Genomic DNA, 20,575 nt, shown 5'->3' on the forward strand with positions numbered 1-20,575 from the left:
CTCACCCACTTAGGCTATCAGTGCTTTGTGTCACGTCAAAATAAAACTTGAAATGGCCAGAAAATGTGATTACTATGTCAGTTTTTAGTGAGCATTCAGCTTGAACAAATGAAATGTGTATCTTCGTGTCTTTTTGATGATGAAATAAGCTGACTATTAAAAAACACAGCTGAGAACATCAGTTCACAAATAAAAAATGGACTATGTACACTACTTCACCCATTATTGTAAGATTACTACAAAAGACGATAATTTTTTTCGAGCGGTTCAGTGGCGTAGATGTGTACACATAGTATGTGTAATATGTCAGTAAAAATGTTGCATGCATGTCGAGTCCTACTATTGCTAGTTATTTCTGTTGTTTTGTTCATTTAGTTTTTTGTTTTGTGCTTTGTGTTTTTTATTTATTTCATTTTGTTTAGTGCTTTGTTTTTTGTTATTGGTGCTTTGTTTTATTTTGTTTTGTGCTTTGTTTTGTTATTTCTTCTTAGTTTTTTGTTATTTCTGCTTTGCTTTATTTTGTTTTGTGCCTTGTGTTTTGTTTTGTTTGCTCATAAGCCCGTTCACCACTAAATGTTGTTATAGGGCAAGCACTTCGTAATGAATCTTTAAAAATAAATAATAACCAAGGTCAAACTGTCAAGTTATGGGTGAACTATTCTTTTAACCTTGTTTTCAAAAGGTTATTTAAAACTACTCCTCAAGAAAATACAGAACAAAGAGTCAATAAAAAAATGTTTTCCAGCACAAACGCTTTCCAAATGCATTTAACAAGGGAATCCAAAAGTCAAACAGATTCAAAGCTACGTCCAGCCTAATTAAGTGAGATAAGAATAAACCAAACTATAGAGGAAAATGTCTAATTAAATAAATAAAAAAGCAAATAATTAAATTTATACCCCACTCTTTGATCCCAGCATAACGGCTCTCATAGACGGACAAGTGTGTGTGTCATTAATGGAGTTCAGTACTTGATGGCCACAATGTAAAATGACTGTTATTAGACTGAAGAAGGTTTGCTAGAAAAAACAAGCCCACAATTTTCAAGAGGAGGGAGGAAGAAAGAAAGGAAAAAAGAAATGAAAACAAGAAAATACTATATTTTAAAGAGATTATTTAAGAGATGAATATGAGCATTAAGCACCTTTCAAGTTTGCAGATGATGAGCCAGTACTTTCCTCTCCTAATCAAACCAATGATCTTGAAAAGATGTTTTTGTTAACAACTGTAACAAAGGCACAAAGTTCTCTGCACATTCGAAAACGTATTTAACCGTGCAGAAAACACATTTATCTGTGCTTTAGTGAGCAGCTAGAAGTAGAGCTCAATGCTTCTCAGAACCAAGGATGAGTGGGATCTGATGGCTTCTGGGGCTGTGGGTGAAATAGGGAGATACAGATGGCCTAGACACAAAGGTTCTGATGTCTGTGACAGACACTCTTTCATGGAGAGTCTATTATGACATTTCAGCTCCGGCGCTCCTCACACATTTGACGGATGGAAGCAGAGACCACCGCATTTCACAGCTTGCCAAGCCATCTGCCATAGCGAAGTGACACGCTTGCAACGTACGCAACACTTCCTGTAGCGATCAGCTGTGTGAGAAAGGCACAAAACAAAAACCGCTGGAAGGTATACGCCAATGAAAAACTCTATCAGGGTTGTAGAGACCGGATTTTCATGTTGTGGGTTTTGAATATATTATGATAAAGAATACAAATTAGTTTAATCTTTAAAGTATAATCTTTAAAGTACATGTACTACAATGTGCAGAAACCAGCATTGTTTGTCTGGGACTTTCAAAACATAATGTGTTTGCATTGATGTGCAAATTATATTTTCATATCTCTACTTCCTCTTGGCCTTTTATGCATTAATATTAACCGGGGTAAACAATAACCTGGGATGTTTAAAAGCAAGCAAACAAGGCATTTCACTCTAAAAAACAACAACAACAACACAAAAACAAGATGAGCCTAACTGGAGAAATAACAGTCTTTTAGGGTTGTAAACAAGCTTATGTGACGCGTTCTGTTAAATGAAACCGATTTCTCCTGGTTTTAGTGAGCAGCGACAGATCCGAGAGCCTCTTCAATGGTGTTTACAATCACAGTGGAAAGTTGGTTTACCGTCAAGAGTTGTTGTCTGCAAGTGACGCTACTCTGAAAGGAACCACCACCAACACCACATGAAGCAACAAGATGTCTGCTTGTCAGGGACCAACTGAAATTTCCACTGCGCTGCTCGTGACACACACTCTCCAGGATTTCTCCTCTTTTTAAGCCCTTTTACTCATTTTCAGTTCTCATTTCAACAGGAAAAACGTGTCAGTTTCTTTCTGAAGCACAATGCACATGAAAATCAGCGTCAGATCTACTGTAGTTGAGTCTTAACCCAGAAAACAGAAACTCTGCTTCATAAGACAGTTTATTACATAGAACACACCATGTTGTGTCAGCAGTACATTCCTGTGTCCGTTTATAAAATAATATTTACAAAAACAGATACAAATCTAAGCTTTGGGAGATAACACAAAAAAGACGGTTTCTTAATACACTGAACATTTTTTTTTTTTTTTTTTTTTTTGTTGCCTTGACTTAAGGATGTACACCCCTTGATAAGACGGCAGTAGATATTATACAAACATTAACTCCAGCCTCTCTTCTAGAAAACAGACATTTCGGTTTAATTCTATTAAACAGGTGCTAAGGCTGGTACATCAAGTTTCCTCTTCAATGGCATCAATCCCAACAATAAATATATACATATCAATATGTTGTATGTTTATATCTATGGCAATACAAGTGTAGTTGACATCAGCCATTCAATATATTTTCATAATTCTTTTATAATTATTACACATGCCGTTTTTATGACTTTGTAGTATAGGACCGATTGAATGGAATATTTGTACTGTAATAAATACAAATCATTAATTAAATATATGAAATATATTTAATTAACAAAGATTTAAAAAAAAAAAACAAATAATTCAACTGTATTGGTCAAAGACAAGACATCCCATTTTGGTTTTCGCACCAAGTTACATTTACAAAAGTGATTTTATATACACAGAAAGCATATTAATCGCAAGAAAAGAGTTAACTGTTTTATGTAAAATAATAATAATAATAATTTTGATGTAAAATTAAAACATAATTTATCTGACCTATGCTTATTAAAATGTATAAAAGTCCAGTCTGGTCTTGCAAAATGTTATTACGGTTTAATAAAATGGGTATTTTGACCCATCTGCTGTCAAATAAATTTTTAAGGATAGTGGAAGAAATTGGTAAAGATTTATAAATAGAATGAATTAGTCATTCATTTTATTATATCTTCTAATGATTCTTGTTTTAAACATGCCTGACTTTATCTTTTGGTATACAACTACTGATACTATGATTAACATTTTAGTGGGCGTCTTCTGTAAATCATGGTAAAAAGGTTAGTCATCATTTCTTTGCTTAGAAGAAAAAAGTTAAACAGAACACATTCGAATGTACAGAAAAGATGCTTATATATAAGAAAAAAATCCCTTATACGTTTCTTTACATTCATATACATTTAACCTTGAATGTTACCTTAAAAGAAATTCATATTACTTGTTAGGTACCCATAATTCATGGTGTTTCTAAATGGCACACTATGAAAACTTCTAAGATAAGAGTGCACTTTATGATGTCAATCAATGACAGCTTAAACATACTCCAAAATAATGCCCCAAAAAAACACAAGGTTGTGAATTACAGTCATGAGCTTGACATGTCATGTACATTATTGTGCAGTATAATGCCTCTGAAATACAGTTTGACCTACCGATACAGTAAAACCTTGGCAAGGATTACGGTAGCAGCTGAAATGAGCACAGATATAAGCCACATGTGTGTTACTGACACAGAGATTAGAAACACGTTCCAAATGTAGGTTCGTATTAAAATAAATATAGAAGTCACTAATATTAATCGATGTAATGTGCCTACATAGACAAAAGTACATACTGTTTATTGCAACAATGGTGGCATCTTACAGTTATACACAAATCAGCCAGAATACAGCTGAAGCAGAATTCAGTGGGCAGTCGTATATTGAGGAAAGGATCATGTTTTATTGACAACAGCTGTGCTTCAGGAGAATAACAGATGAGAAGCTCTGGGATGAGAACAGTTCCACTGCTTACCATGTGAATGTAAGGAGCATCACATGGTACCTCGTCCACGTGTTTGCTTTGGTTTTTTTGGTTTATGACAGCAGAGAGAAACACACCTCACCTTTCACACTTTTGACTTCCTGTTCACACGCCTGTGCTGCATGCACACATTCCACCCAAGGCTGAAAACAGTTTTGGTGCGCCGTAAGCCGTTACTTCAGGTCACAGCAGGTCCTGCTCCACCCAGACCGTCTTCTTCTGCTCTTCAAAAATCTTTTCCTTGATGATCCTGACGAGATCCTCCACGCCACTCCAAGAGTCGGGCTCCACACCGGCGTACAAGCACGGCAGCGTCTCCAGCTCCTTCTCCTTGGAGCGGCACATCTTCAAGAACTCCTCCTCAGAGTCCACCTTCAGAGGGAGCCTCCTGCTCGAGGAAAAAAAACACCAGAAACGACCACTGCATTATCGGAGGATCATCTGACCTTGAATAATGAAACTAAGCCACTTCAAACTGAAACTAAAAATGAATACGACACTCATTTAAAGAGTTAGGCAAGATAGAAGACCTTAATTTTTTGATGTTCCTTTCGCAGATTTTGATGAAGATCACGATGGGGTAGATCTCTCTCCTCAACAAGTCTTTCACACAGCTCAGATCAGCTTCCAGGAGACAGTGCTTGTTCTAAGAAATAAACCACTGATTTAATATGATAGCCTTCCCCTAAAAATACAGTTTTTAAACTTTCTTGCATTCAATATTATCAAAACGCAACAGTTACTGATGAATCTAGACAAGATTGTAAATAATAATTTACAATATATAGCAGAAAAGAGGATCGAGAGCTCATCCAGTGAGGGGTCGGCTCTCATTTTTTGTCCTGTTTTTGGCACACCTCTTGAACAAGTGAGATTTGCAGTGGAAAATTAGACTCATCTCCTGACACATTAGCAAGTGAAAAACAATATGCAGCCTCTCATCTAACCACCTCACAAACCCCCAACAAGCAGATTGCATCTGCAGCCGTCAGGAGCATCAGGTCTGTTTCCTACATACCACTGTTCCTTCCCCTTTCAGTCACATTAAACACACCGAGACTTACAGAGCTCTTTGTTTGAATCAAGTCTTTTTTTTAAATAAACCTTAGGGTCCACTTTAAGTTTAAAGGGGTCACGAGACAGATTCTGTTTTATTGCGATATGTCCCTTGAGGTTCGCTTAACCCTTAAGTTTCTCAAAAAGGAAAAAAAGACCATTCTGACCCTCTTTCTGAAATGATCTTTTTTTAAGAGGTGTCTCCCTTAAAAAAGCATGCACATAAAACGCCACTGTTTTGATTGGTTAATATCACTGCATGGAAAACAGTATCAACGTTCTTCGCTATTGTATGTGAGTAAGTGTTTTGAAAACAAATGCATAAAAAATCCTTAAACATAAAGCAATATAAAACCCACATTAAAAAAAAAGTCCTGTACAGACAAAGCCACTTGTTCCTAACGCTGGGGTTTTCTGAAGTCGTGTACAGAGATGCAAACAAGCTGTACCTGTGCTTAAAATGGATACGTCAAAGTGAACCTTGCTTTATTATTCCATTTGTGCTGTTGTCAGGAGAAGCTCAAGCACAAGGTGTTCAAGAGATACTGAATGGGAATCTGTTTACTGTATCCAGTGTAGATCAGGTCATTGATTATAATGCTTTAGAACCTAAACATGAAGCAGCGCTCGCTCGCATCCGGTATAGCCAAGTGTCAGCCGACTGAACTCCAGTGGGCATGGCCTAAGGCAGTGGTTCTTAAAATGGAGTAAGGGTAATGCATAAAAGTGACACACAGTGGGCATGTGAACAAAATACTCTGTTTCAATCGGAGTGTAAACCATGATTGGCAGGTGTGACGCTTAAGTGCTACGGGACGTGCGCTCCTTTACAGATTAGAGGAATAAAATATAAGTTAAGGTGGCAAATAGGTAAATAATAGAGAATTGCACTGATTGTTCACATGCATCAATCAGAGTAAAGTGAGAGATGTTAAGGCATGGGCAACGCTTAGGACACACACTCCATTATGGAATAAAAGAAAGGAAAAAAGATTTAAGGTAAGGTGGTAAATAGGTAAGCGCAGAAGGAGAGGATGGTTGCATGGTCAATTTTACGTGTGCAACAGATGGAGTGTCTGGTAGCAGCGAGAGATGAGTAGCAGTGCCTGCTCAAAATATTGGATGAGAAAAAGTAATGGATGAGTACAAAATAATGCCAATGATATGAAAAATAACATTAAAAAGTGTAAAGACACAGTGTCGAACAGTGACATCAGCAGGTAAAGTTTCAGTGGGAGTCTGCGTCTCTCTCACCTCCCCTGAGGGCGTTATGATATAAAACTTGCTGGATGTTTTAATGGTTCACAGACTTCTTATATGACAATAGATCAAGGGAATTTTGATTCCTCAAGTCATGACCCTTAACAAGTAGTTAGAAAGTTGGGCTTGGTGTAGTGTGACGATCCCATTGGTGTCTTCAGGAAAGGGTTAAGCTCTCACCGAGAGCAAGCGCTTCAAAACGATACTGCTCGGCTAAACAGCGAACACATAAATATCTGACAAGCTTCTTGAGTAGGCAGCAGAAATGACAGCACATAAAAGCAAAAACGTAATTTAGCTGTTATTAAATTCTTCTGAAAAGAACATTTATTACTGTACCTTGAAGGCAACCGCTTCGATGTTTTCTGGAGTGATGCATTCATATGTGCAGGCCTGCTTTTCTTTGGAATAAATGATGGGCTCTATCTTCTGTTTCATGAGGAATTCATCTTTTGTCAGAATGTCTGGGAAAAGACAAATTAATCGTTCTTGTGAGTAGGCATGTCAAGGAAAACATTGCTTGCATCTAGGGAGGGCATCGTAAGGATTTTATAGATTTTGGTTCTGATTTGGTTATTCTTATCAACTCCAGTTTCTTAAATATTCCATTTAGCATTATTTTGGAAGAAGAGCCCCCCGACTTATTTAAGCAAAAAATCAACTCTGCTAAGGATGTGTGGTCAGATACACACTGACATATGAACAATGAGTCAATAATTACACTTGAGTCTCACATTCTAATTATGTGCACATTAACTCATCCAGAGTGATTAATGATTTATTTAAAGAATCTGCTAAGAGGAACCTTTCATTCATGAATCTAACTATTGTGCCTAGCTGAACTCTGAAGCTAAAACCATTTCTTATTCAGTATTATTCTTGTAAAGCAGGCTGTTCAACTTCAGAAGTTAGAAAATATTTAGTTTTTTTTTTTTTTTTTTAAACGGAAAAAGGATAATAAATCTAAACAAAAGAACAAGTAAATTAATCAATTAAATCAACCAATCACTCTCCTCATCTGAGTGTTTTTTTTTTTTTACATACATACATTCAAAGCTTGTGCTTAACATAGACTGAGTGGGTTTTTGCTAATATAAGAGTTGAAGTCATGGAACGAATTAAAATGAAGTTCTTGCTATCATCACATACATACATTACATTACATCTATGTGATAGTTAATAATAGCAGCTACTGGTAAAACACTGTCTCTATAATTAGGACAACCTTCCTCCAGCCACTTTTACCTGGTTTGCATATATTGAACTCCATAGCACCTCCGAGATTAAGGAACTTCTGGACAATGGTCTTGGCGAGGACGTTGGGGGTGAAGAGGACAGGTCTTTTACGCAGGCATTGGTGTGGAGTCACTAGACTGTACGGGATCAGGTTCAAGCCCTTGTTTAAGTCGCTCTCTGGGTCAGAGGTGTCTGAAAGAACAGAAACAGTTCACGGGTCAACTCTGAAAGCAGTTTTCCGCTAAAAGTCAAATCTAATTCCGTATAAACACTAGAAATGGACGTGTGCAAACAAAAGCACTGGTTTCCCGTTCCTTTTAACCAATTTAGAGCGTACCTAAAAAGAGTTAATAAATTATATATTTTTCAGTTCTGGAAAACAAGCTTTGCAAGTTCCCTAACATGTTCAGGTTTCATTTTCATGACAGTATGAAACCTGTCTGCAAGGCATCCGCTGTAAAGATTCCTCCGAAATAAACAAGTAAAGATGAGGGTGGGCAGTCTTACCCTCAGGCTTCAGCGTTTCAAAACCTGGTCTGGAAACTGATGATGGATTTCCTCCATTGACAATGCGGACACGCTCACTGCTGTTCATCCTCTTGTACTTGTTATCCACCCTGCTGACAAACTGACACCAGGGATCTCTTTTAATCTCAGCAAGACTCTGCTCTTTTCCTGTCTGCAGTAAGACCTCAGCACTATGGCAGGGAGAGCAAGCTCAAGAGGACCTGTTACCTGTAATATCTGAAAGATGAAGACACTGGCTCTGGACAGACGTGGACTACACTTGGGGTCTTGAGTTGGTGTGGGCTCCTCAGGTTGTAGAGTGTTCTGTGAGCACAAATGGAAGTCAGAGAGTTTATTAGAAAAGAACTCATGGAAAGTGATATTTACCAGGGCTGCGCTTCCCAAAAGCATCATAAGCTTAAGTACTGTACACCCATTGAAACCAATGGAGCTACGATCAATTTATGATGGTTTTGGGAAATGCAGCCAAGGGCAATTTATGAGAAATGTGTCACTCAAAAATCATTAAGGGAATGACATCATGACTATGAATTATCTGACATATGACTATACACACAACACCTACACTGTATTCAGCAACCCCGATGAACAACTGTATGAACTACTTTAATATGGAGAGTAGCCAATCAAAGCAGAGGTAATTTGCATTAAAGGGCACCTATTATGCATAATTCACTGTTACATGTGGTTTTAACATAAATGTGTGTTGGCAGTGTGTGTAGACAACCACCCTATACATGATAAAAATCCACCTGATCGTTTTTTTAATGGATCACAAGCAATGTCTCAGAACAAGCCGTTCGCAGAATCTGTCCAATGTGATTTTTACAAGCCCCGCTCACAACTGTAAACAGATGCTGAAGTATTAGCAGAGACCCCGCCCTGAGTGAGCCGCATACAATCCTCCATGCTTATCTTCACGGTAGAGCATCTTAAAGAAGCATTAATGTAAGAAATGTCTCCTTATTACAGCTATAGTAATTCATTATAACATTATATATCAGTTTTTCGTTTTATTTCATTGTTTGGGTGATATAAACACTGTAGACTGCAGTATATCTACTGTATATTACACTCCGGTCACAAATCTAATATAAACGTGATTTCTTTCTTAGCTGTTTACCTTCACAGACATAACAGACTGTTTTTGTAACTCATGTATGTTTTTAACATAAACGTGTGTGCATTTGACAGTTTAAGCGCAATAAGACATGAAAGAGAACTTAGTTTTATTACTCTCATGCCGTTTGATGGCTGCTTTCTATGTGCGCGCTTCAGATGTGTGCGCTCAACAAAAACAAAAATACGTATATCAGAAGTTCAAACTTATATGGTTTAAAATGCATGATTTCAGTGCATGATTTAGCAGAAATCTGAGATACAGCTTTAAAGGCACAGCTCTATTCTGGAAAAGGACAAAGACAGGTTCATGACTGTTTTGCTTCAATAGGTGTTGACTGATTTTTTTAAATGGAATCAGATCCACAGCTGTCCAGTACATAAATGAAGATCTTTTTTTCATTAGATGGACAAAAATAGTTATGATGCACAGAAGCAAATCAGTCATACAGGTTTGGAATGACATAAGGGTGAGTAAATGATGAGAGAATTTTCATTTTTGACTGAACTATCCCTTTGAAGTGACAGAAAGTGTTGAATACGGTCACTTTAATTGGCATTCAAATTATGTCTCGTCGGTTCTGACTCATCAACAAACTTGAAAGCCAAAAGTGGGCGCATTTCTCCAATAATCCAGAAGGAACTGACCCGGAGTCCTCGCAGTGTTTCAACTTCCTCTCGACCCCCTCGACACATCAGCTTCTGCATCTTCACCAAGAGGAGCTGCTGGGCTCTGGGGAGGAGGTGACAGCCAAGTTCACTTTACAGCTTCTCTTCACATTCAACAGATATAAAAATGCACGCCCACGCACTCACCTACGCACTGACAGACAATCTGCAGCAGGCAACAGACAATCTTCACACTCGTTTTGAAACTGACACTATAATGGTCACTCAGTTTTCAGTGCTCACCTGGAGTAGCTCGGTATCGTGCCTCTCTCCGTGTCCTTGTTGGTGAAAGGGTCAACTCGGGCACACAGCCACTCACATTTGCCCTGGTGCATGGTGTCCAGAACATGAAGCACCTCATCACATCGTACATTCAGTGAGCAGTTGTCCAACTGGCTGGAGATGTTCAGATTGAGACGGATGTAGAAAGAGTCTCCGGATACCACTGTGCCATCTTCAATGTCCTTCAGCAGCCGCCTGTAGCCTGGAAACAAGAAAGCGGGGTCAAAACAGGGACCCAATAAAAGCACAATAGCCACTGAGGTGCTAAGAAGTGACTCTGAGAACAGTTTGTTGTGGATGCATCTTAAAAAAACACTGAATAAGATGGAGTGTGATGAAAACATTTAATTCAGACACAGCCGTGGGCTAAAAGACCAAAGCCTTGTCTTTTCTTTAGAGTGTGAATATGTTATTAGGTTCCTCCCAGAGTGGCGCAGGATCCCCTATGCACATTGAACTCCTGAAAAAAGCATCCTCTTTTTAAGAGAGCTCACCATCATAGTTAGACTTATAATGGAGATGCACTTGTCCGGTGCATCTCTGCAGGGTCCAGTGAGCTTCCTCTTTGGTGCAGGTTTCCAAAGCCACACTCTGAGCTTCTCCACGAACATTGCCTTCCAACTAGGGGATAAATGAAACCAAACAGGAAGAGATTACCACTGCTACGGCAGCCTTTTTGTTGTTTTGGTTGTGGAACATATGCAGGAGTTCAATCCCACCATTAAAAGATGGTGTCCGACTTTAACTCCGGCCCGGTCTGTTTCAGAACCAGACTGCACAGAGGACACAAATATGCCGCTATCATTTCCACCAATAAGAGTGATGTCCGACAGAAGGTTTTCTCCAGAGAGAAAAAGGCTCTGCACTGGCCGCAATGTGTTTTGTGGAGGGCCCGAGGTCAATGAAGGACGAAATGGTCTGGAGAATGAAAAAGGACGAATGCACAAATCAAAGAGGAGTGGTAATATAGATGTACAATTCGAGACGACCAAAAGAAGATTTGTTTCTCAAGGTCGCCAAAATGGAAAGTTGATTCACTGCCTAGTGAAATGACATAATTATTGAATAAAACTATTATTATGAGTAAACATCCAAATACCTCTCCAAAGAGAATTTCCTGAAGATGTTATTGACTTGCTCCAGATCATAAGAGTCCATTGTCTCAGACTGGTGGGAAGATGAAGATGAATGGATGGATGAAGGCCCATAGAAGGAAGAATCTAAGTCCTGGTCGTCTACAGTAAAGAAGAGACATTTTTACAAAGGCTAGTCACTTAAGTGTATGATTCAGCGGTGAGTGGGTGAAGTGAATGATTTATGCCTGTTCATACCCATGTCGGCATTGTCTCCGCTGTCAGTATCTGCAGTGTCTGAAATGGGAATACTGAAAGAGAGATACAGCATAGTCAACTTTTCTCTACAATGTCACCATCAATTCACTTTGACGTTACTAGAAGTTACTAACTGTTATTTTTGTGGAAATATATCCGTTAATAACATCATCCAATTAACTTTTTGTTACAATCACACCAGTTCAAAATGCTGTTAGACGACTAGTTTTAAAAACAAATTTCATAGTTTGCTATACAAATCAGACGCATTGAAACTAACCATGGTAATTAGGAGCCATTAATAGTTTTACTGTACTGTTATACTGTTTTACACTGAAAATAAAACAGTGTTCCTGTAGCTCAATTGGCAGAGCATTGTTTTATCAAGCGCAAGGTTGTGGGTTCGATTCCCCAGGAAAACATGATAGATAAAAATTGATAGCCTGAATGCACTGTAAGTTGCTTTTGGATAAAAGCATCTGCTTAATGCATAATTTTAATTTAATTTTAATTTAATTTTTAATTTAAAATAATATATAAAGTACTGTATATAAGGTAAAATAATAATAATAATGTACATCTATTTATTTATGTAGTTTACATCATTGTTTACTGATTTATTCAAGTCAGCATCTAAGACTATTTAATGGCAAGAACTAAATAAATATATCATGTTTACCAATAATACATGCTTTTTAAAAACAAGTCAGCATGGTCTTACTATAGATACCTCTGTTAACAAAGGGTTACTACGGAATATGGTAAACATAATATATTCTTTTCTTTTGATCAGCGTGTATGTTACATAGAGCTCTGATTTTAATTACCATTTGTATTGAGAGTTTGGGGTCTCCTTGCTTCTCCTGACAATGGAGTTCTGGTCTGGGGGCTCAGGCACGGTGGACAAGATACTGTCATTACGGCCCCGCAGCTGAAGAGACACAAGCACATACACACCACGTGCCTTCAAATTAAAGCTACTTGGAGAGATATACAAATGAAATGAAAATGCATTAAAGCCTACATTTTTATAGCAGATCTCTGCAGGAGAAATCACTGCACTGGCACTGTTAAGACTTGTGTTGTCAGTAGCTGCAGGTTCTAACAGATCTCCGTTTGTGAAAGACATGGCTATAATGAGAGTTGAAATCAAAGGGAATCATGCTTACAGGAAATTCTCTTTGAAAACATTTCAGTGAACAATACCATACAATAACTACATATTAACTTCAGGTTCACACGCAGCACCGTCAGAGCTCTTTAAAAACATTTTACCTTGAAACTTAGGACTTTTGGGTCCAGTGGCTGGAGATTTTGGTCGGTTAATCTAATAAATGTATATATAAATGACAGGCATTAGGATGCAGAAACATTCTTGAACAAAGACGTACAATGAGAGATTTAAAGATAGCTTCGTGTTTGTACTCACTCTGCCCTTAAGGTTGCTTCTGCGTTGGAGCTTATGCTCTTGATCATCAACAGTGTCTTCTCCAGAGTCCTCTGAAGGTCCTCCTGTATTTCCATCAGGTTGCCCAAAGTGTTGAGCTATAATTAGTGGAGTAATGTCTCGTGGCAGACTCTGAGGGGGAAATGATCATGATAAAATAAGAAAACAAGAAAATAACTGCAGCCAGTTAGCCAGTAACTGATATGGTGATAAAGTCCTTCTAAACTACACTAAACTTTTCAATCACATAGATCATTTCTCACCTGATCCAAACCATTTTCTTTGGCCATCCGTCTCAGTTTGCACTCCAGGTTGACTATCTTGGCTTCCTTGCGTACAATTTCTATTTGAAGTTCATCGCTCCTCTCTTCCAACTCCCGTATTTGCTTGCGGTACTTGTCTTTGTCAATCAGACATTGAGACACGAGGTGTTGAGCATCATCTCTTGACTTGAAAGCCTGTAGGACAGAGAAAACTATCCATTATCGCTAGCCCTTTTAAAGTAACAGGAAATGAACTAATCCAAAGCCATCATTAGGAACATTAGCACTCAACCTGGTCCCGCTCACGTTCCACCTCTTCCAGCTGCACCATGACCGTGTTCATGCGGTTCTTGTACATTTCGCAGTCCTTCACCAGAGTGGAGCACTTTAATTCAAGGTCCTCCTTCTCTTCCAGGTACTGTGCATCATAAGATAAAACATATCTCATATAAACCCATCAGTGGAATAAAGAGCAAAGTGGCATCATTCAAAATGGTATCACATGACCCTGAGAGGAAACCTCACTGTTAGAACATTCAAAAGCAACAGTTTGTAGGATTCCTTTTCAGCACATTATTAATATCTACCTCTCAGACCATCATTCCACACTAAACAGTTCCGTGTGACTCAAACCTTGCTGATTGCATGTCGAAGAGACAAAGCTTCATCATTTACAGAGAAAAATGCTCTGCGAAGGCATAAATTTCCATTTTGTTGTTGCCGAAATTTGCATAGCACAACAATTCTTTCAAACGAGAATTACTTTCCCTGTCAATAGACAAACAAACACTAATATATATTTGGGAATGTGGGATTTCTGGCTTTAACAAGCACTCTACATGCATTAAACTCGGCTGTAGTGTTAAGAGAGATCCTGGTAAGCTTTACGAGGGTTAACTCAAATGTTTGTTTGTTTTTTTTCTTTTGTGGCAAAAGACGGTCTTCAACACTCTAAAATGTACATTTTATGCGGATTATGAGAAGCAGAACAGTTGTAAAGCTCCAAAAGAGGGCTGAATGTGATAAGAAGTCACTGCCGCCGCCCCTCCCCCTCCCTTCCTGTCTTAGCCAGAATTCTGACACTTTTCACACGTCACTTCAGATGCGCTTCTAATTAGAGCTACAGCACACTGCAGAAGGGGCCACTTAGAGCAGCCAGTCCTCATCAGCCTCTGTCACTCCTCGTTCATGTGTGACAAGAGAAAAAAGCTTTGCCTACACTTCATTATTCTTAGCCGTCAACTAAAAACTCTCATGCTGAGACCATATTAAATGCGCTTAATCCCCCGTGAGGCCTATGTAATATCACATTTGGCATATTCATTATGAGGTCACCTGATCATTCGGTAAGTGACCAGACTGACCAATGATGCTTAAGGTGTCTGCCAAAAGTGAGCTGTCTCCCAAGACAGCCTTTTTAGACACTATACAGTCGGTGGACTTAGTGTTTCAAATAGCAAGCAGCTTAGTTATGCTGCCATATAAAATGACTCATTTTTTAGCAAAAATCTATTGCATTGCTTGCAGATGAATTAATTGCTAGCTGCAATGTATCTAGCTCACACAGGAATAAAGCCTACCTACTATATTTCATTAAATACGGATACAAAGTCGTTCCTCTTTTGTAATGCTATGTCAACACCAAAGGCTATTTTCATAACAAGAACAGGAAAGCATAGTTTTAAAAAAAGACACACCACTTTAAGACACACTACAGTTCAAACGTTTGGGTCAGTAAGATTTTTTTTTTTATGTTGTTGAGACAATTGTCTTTTGTTTAAGAAGACTACACGTATTGGTACAGTGAAAAATAGCAACACTGTGAATATTGTTAGAATTTAAAATAACTGGTTTGTAAAGGCTGAATTTTCAGCATTATTACTTCAGTGCCACACGATCCTTCAGAAATTGTTCTAATATACTGATTTGCTGCTTGACAAACATTTCTTATTATTATCAATGTTGAAAACAGTTGTGCTGCTTAAAATTTTTGTGGAACCTGGGATACATTTCTTTTGATATATACACAGTTGTCACAAAATGGTGAGTATTTGAAGAACTTTTTTAACTATACTACCAATAGTTTGCTGTCACTTGATCAATTTGTTACATCCTTGCTAAATGCAAGTAACTAAAAATGTATGTACAGTATGAATTGTAAAGTAAAACAACCAACCAAACAAAAAAGACGTACTGTCCCCAAAATGTATGAGTGGTAATGTATTTCATTAGTTATTAAAAGAAGTTTCTTTACTCAACATTTGTGTATGTCTGTGCATTGTTTGGAAAGGGGCTTGAAGCTGAAATGATTATTTCAGTATAAGGCTGGTCCTAACCTTGTCACGGAGCTCCTCGGCCTGTCGGACCTCTTCGTGCAGGTTATAGAGTCTGTTGACTAGCTCCTGACGATCCTCTAGAGCCTCCTGTCGGTCATGCTCCAGGATATCCAAGATGGCCTTGTCTGAATCAGGTAGAGGCCCGGGCTGTGCATGCAAAGAAACAAAACAACTTTGAAATCTCTGACTTCGAGTAACCTTTCCCAAGTGTTTGCCGTCTTCTTTTCACTGTGATGCAAAAAAAGCATCTTCACCTGTATGATGGACTGCAACTCCTGGATTTTGATCTTCAAGACCTCATTCTCTCGCTCCAGCTCAAATATCTGCTCTTTCCGAGGTCGGTTCTCAATGTCATTCTTCAGTTTCAGAGATTGCCTCCTTTCCATTTTGCACTCCTCCTCCACCTTGTTCAACTTGTGCTTCAGCTGGTCAATCTAGAGCAAACAGAGAGACAGCAGTCAACATTTGTATCCCACATTGTCAAATCATGCCTGTAAATATGAGTGACCCGTCACTTTTAGCCATAAATACAGAAGACGGAGAGATTTCTAAAGACAAAAATCAACTCGAATCATCCTGCAGTGCTAGCAGAAGCCCCCTGACCTCTAGCTGAAGGTCTCGGCTCCTCATCACGGCCATATTCTTCTCCTCGCTGAGCTGGGCATATCGCATCGCCAGCTGATAGTTGTCATCCTTCACCTTCATAAGTTCATCGTTATAGTTATTACGCTCTTCTTTCATCTTATTGTAGCGTTCCTGGAAGGTCTGCAGCTCCTGGTTGGCCAGTCGAAGCTTCTTGTGCTCATCTTCTAGCGTGCGGCATTTGGTCATGATGTCCACCCGCTGCACTTCTTTAGCCTTGGACTGCTGCTGAAGCTTTATGACTTCATTCATTAAAAACTGGATTAGCCCTTCCTGGCCCTCTTCCACTACAGGAAAAGAACAAAATGCAGTCAATTAAACATCACTGCACAAAAAAGTGCCATGGTATCCTTGAAGTGTCATGCAGATTTCATGATATATTTATAGTAATTATTTATCACCGCCTGACACCGTTAGTGTACCATAGTAGCACCACAGTAATTGTTTATGAGACTACTGCACAAATGTGAAAGGGGATTTATGGCAGATGCTCATCCCAGAGGGGAAGCAGGTGGAAGGCAACAAACATTTTTAAGGCATGGTCGTAGGTCATTTATATGGGCAACATTTTAATTTAAAGGTGGCTCACCGATTATAGTGGAACATCTGCGTGTAGGCTCCTTCCCCGTGACGAGTTTGTAGAGGTCAGGATAGTACAACTCTAGACTCTCTAGAAAAACCACATAGCCTCGCTCTCCCTTTGTGTGCAGGATATCCAACAATCGACCTGAAACATAAACCACGGCAGCATGACGCTTGTTGAACTGAAAAAAGTGCAATGAGTTATTTCTACCTGACGTGACCTTTATAGATTACTTTATGTTAATGTGATCAGGATGAATCATTATCAGATAGTGCTTTTTTTATCTACATTTTCTATCTAAATAGTCAATATTTTTTCATGCCTCATATATATACATATATATATATATATATATATATATATATATATATATATATATATATATATATTATAAGTACATTTTTCAATATTGGCTAAAATGCCATCTATATGTGTTTCTGTGACATTTAGTTTTTTTGTGTAACATATATATATATATATATATATATATATATAAAATCTATATATCAAAATCCATCAAAAATCTATATGACAATTTTTACAGAAAGTAAAATATTATACAGTTATTGCCTGTAACATCTGGTGATCCATGATAATGAGTAACAAATTATCCACAAAAATCTAAATTAACTATTTGAAATGAAATTAGCAGAAACAAATAATGACTTTGGACACCAAATGTACATGTAATTATAGAATCACCCATATTACATCAAAGATTAAAGTTGGAATGAAATGGAAATTTACTTTGGAAATATCTTTTCTAAATGCAAGCTATACTGATCTTACTGTGGATGATTCATCCGTTCTGATGAAAAAAAAAAAAAAGTCACCTACATCTAAGACAGTACTATGCAAATTAACTTAATTAACAGGATTTTCACTTTTGGGTGAACTATCCATTTAAACATGCATCTAAATAAAATAAAATGAAAAGAACGGGCAATCTCTGACATTACTGATTATGATCTGATTTTCATTAACATTATTATTTTTTTCATTATTGTTGATGATCCCAAAAAATTATTACATTTTGTTCATGAAATGAATTGTAATATCAGATCATTTCTAGGCTAGATTAAATAAAACTAGGTCCTCATACTGTCAGGGTCCTGCAAAAATATTATACTGATATTAACTGATATTATTCAATCAGTCTCATTGTTTAAGGGCCACACAGGTCCACCATCCTGTACATAACTGACAGCTAAAGTACTGACTGTGTTTGGTATAATATTAAAAAAGGTTTCATTTAAGTTTTAAGATCATTCTGAATGACTTTAACCTCCATCACGAAAGAGACAACTGAAAATTAACCTCAGAGCTTGAAAAGAAAGAAAGAAAAGAAGAACATCTAAACTTTGAAAACAAGCGTATTCCATGACAAACACTGTATCAGTCACTGAGTATGTGTTTGGAATAACGTTAATCATTTTGTTTTCATTTGATTAGGCATTAATCCACTTTGTTGCAAGTGTGAAACAGCAGCAGCCTTGCAAAGAGAGCTCCGCCCACACAGTCTTCTGATTGGCTGTGATTTGTGATTGATTTCGTTGCATCTCATGGAAATATCGCGCCTGATGTGGACAGACAAATTACTCATCGCATTGTGTTTGGTTAAACTCTGTAGTGTCGCTGTAGCAGGAGTGTCCAGATTTGTCTTTGATGAAAGCCGTGCATTGTATTTTAACTCACTAGAGAAAGTCGTGGCACAAAAAGTACTTGAAAGATCTTCTGCATTACGTGCCAAACTGCCGGTCCCAGAGGGAAAAGAGAATCATTAGGGGGCTGTGAAAATCCCAGCCGTGGTAAACAAGCATTTCGATGTGCTGCTTTGTGACAAACAAACAGTGCAGACTTTAGCAAGCTGCTCAGGCAAAATCCCTGTCATCCGTTTAGCCTGTGGCCGTTCGGAAGTTGAAAAATGACACGGAGGTTCAGGAAGGAGTCGTTGGGAAAGAAAAACTACAACAGCAGCTCACAGGATTAAAAGCGTCCATTCATCATCACATTACACCACTGGAAAAACACAGTGAAAGATGGGGTGACCGAGTAACTGATTGATGATGTGATTTGCATGTAAATGGTTTCAGCATTGAATTTGCATTTCCATATTCCAGTGTTTAGTATTTTCTGTCACCGGCATCTATGAATGTTGATGTCTCTGCAATACGATTTGGAGAGCAAAACCAACCTTGGGTGGATCCGTATCATATCATAAACAATGTTAGGGTATACGCTTAAGCAGACGGGAAAACACTGAATAATACCTGCTCGGTTGACTTTGGACTCCAGCAGGCGAGAGTTGAGCACCTCGTCTTCGTCTTGTTCATCGATGACCTTGCATTGGCGCAGATATGAGGTCAGCTTGTTGGGGTTCATAAAACGGCACAAGATGTACCGGTTCTTCTCGGCATTTTCCCACAAAGCCTCCCTGTAGTCTAGTAAGTTCATTGAGCCTCCGTTCTCCATTCCTGCAGAGGCCTCTATGAGACGAGAATAGGAAAGAATACATTTTAAGACGCGGTTTCGACACTCCTTTCACACCCATAGAACTAACAGCGCATCAGATAAAAAAACTAACTTGTTATTACATGTTCAAAGATAAATGTGCTCATTCATCCATGAAAAAATTTATCGACATGATCTGATTTACTTCCTTCATGCAGTTTTAAGGTATGGAGTGAGTGATTTATTTGCCTCTTTTTAACAAAGAAAATCTAACACTGAACACTAAAAATAAAAGAGTCAAAATAAAACCCAATTTTGCGATGATAAAAATCAAACCAAGCATGTTATGAATTGCTTTTTTGGGTCTCAGAGTGACTCGGTCATGCATTTGGCAATGCAACAATGCAAACAAACTTTTAATAAGAAGTGCTTATAAACCAACTGCTCCTTGTGTGCAAACTTAAAGTCTGATGGTTTAACCTTTGTTAAAAATGAAGAAATGAAGACAATCATAATTATTATCATTCTAGTTTTGAGTTATATCGCAAAATAAAATTATTGTATTATTTTATTTATATTATTTTTAATTAATTGATTTGTTTTACTGTAAAATATTATACAAAAAATGATATGCTGGTTTATTTATTTATTTTATTATTTTTATTATCGAGTTTATACACATTTATATATAAATCACACATTTTTGGCCACATTTTGTACCATACAAACAAGCACAGGAAAGCTTTTTGTTTTTTTTACTGATTTCTTTTCTTCCCCAAAAAATTACATTTTTCTCCTAAATCATTCAACTCTAAATATAATCAATTGTTTCAAAGCAATCTTCCGTTTCTGCTAATGTCACTGACCATGCAAGCTTTAATCAGGGTAAATAATGAATTTTATAAAATATCATAAAAATGAGGCTGTAAGGAACAGACTTATAGTCTTTACAATGTAAACCACACATCATTGTTAACTCACAAGTTTCAACATTTTTTTTTATTATTATTGTCAGATGTTTTTTTCCAATAAAACACAATTCATGCAATAGTGACCTGCAGCTGTGGCAGCTTTGCGGCACCATAATGACACCTTTGTGTCCTGTGGTGAGCGTCATGTGTGTGTTTGCAGTTACACACTGCCTAGTTTCAGAGAGGTGAAATAAACCATATCTTTTTTTTGA

The 20,575-nt window shown here is 37.8% G+C and overlaps 1 protein-coding gene across 1 annotated transcript in view; it reads right to left on the reverse strand.

The window, feature by feature from the left end:
- Positions 1–2,414: 2,414 nt before the first annotated feature.
- LOC127953265 (caspase recruitment domain-containing protein 11) overlaps positions 2,415–20,575 on the reverse strand; it is a 28,743-nt gene continuing 10,582 nt past the window's right edge. Inside the window, exons 2-24 of the mRNA XM_052552279.1 lie at positions 19,212–19,427; positions 16,948–17,085; positions 16,320–16,645; positions 15,971–16,150; positions 15,717–15,863; positions 13,673–13,798; positions 13,381–13,575; positions 13,100–13,249; positions 12,946–12,997; positions 12,695–12,801; positions 12,498–12,601; positions 11,671–11,723; positions 11,439–11,574; positions 11,059–11,257; positions 10,834–10,960; positions 10,301–10,541; positions 10,037–10,121; positions 8,477–8,572; positions 8,249–8,369; positions 7,751–7,933; positions 6,845–6,969; positions 4,720–4,835; positions 2,415–4,577 (exon numbers count right to left, since the gene is read on the reverse strand). Coding sequence (XP_052408239.1) covers positions 4,373–4,577; positions 4,720–4,835; positions 6,845–6,969; positions 7,751–7,933; positions 8,249–8,369; positions 8,477–8,572; positions 10,037–10,121; positions 10,301–10,541; positions 10,834–10,960; positions 11,059–11,257; positions 11,439–11,574; positions 11,671–11,723; positions 12,498–12,601; positions 12,695–12,801; positions 12,946–12,997; positions 13,100–13,249; positions 13,381–13,575; positions 13,673–13,798; positions 15,717–15,863; positions 15,971–16,150; positions 16,320–16,645; positions 16,948–17,085; positions 19,212–19,413 — 3,414 coding nt within the window. The 5' untranslated portion in view covers positions 19,414–19,427 and the 3' untranslated portion in view covers positions 2,415–4,372. The remainder of the gene's footprint in view (positions 4,578–4,719; positions 4,836–6,844; positions 6,970–7,750; positions 7,934–8,248; positions 8,370–8,476; positions 8,573–10,036; positions 10,122–10,300; positions 10,542–10,833; positions 10,961–11,058; positions 11,258–11,438; positions 11,575–11,670; positions 11,724–12,497; positions 12,602–12,694; positions 12,802–12,945; positions 12,998–13,099; positions 13,250–13,380; positions 13,576–13,672; positions 13,799–15,716; positions 15,864–15,970; positions 16,151–16,319; positions 16,646–16,947; positions 17,086–19,211; positions 19,428–20,575) is intronic.

This window comes from Carassius gibelio, chromosome B3 (genome assembly GCF_023724105.1).
Source record: "Carassius gibelio isolate Cgi1373 ecotype wild population from Czech Republic chromosome B3, carGib1.2-hapl.c, whole genome shotgun sequence".
Taxonomy (NCBI): Eukaryota; Metazoa; Chordata; class Actinopteri; order Cypriniformes; family Cyprinidae; genus Carassius; species Carassius gibelio.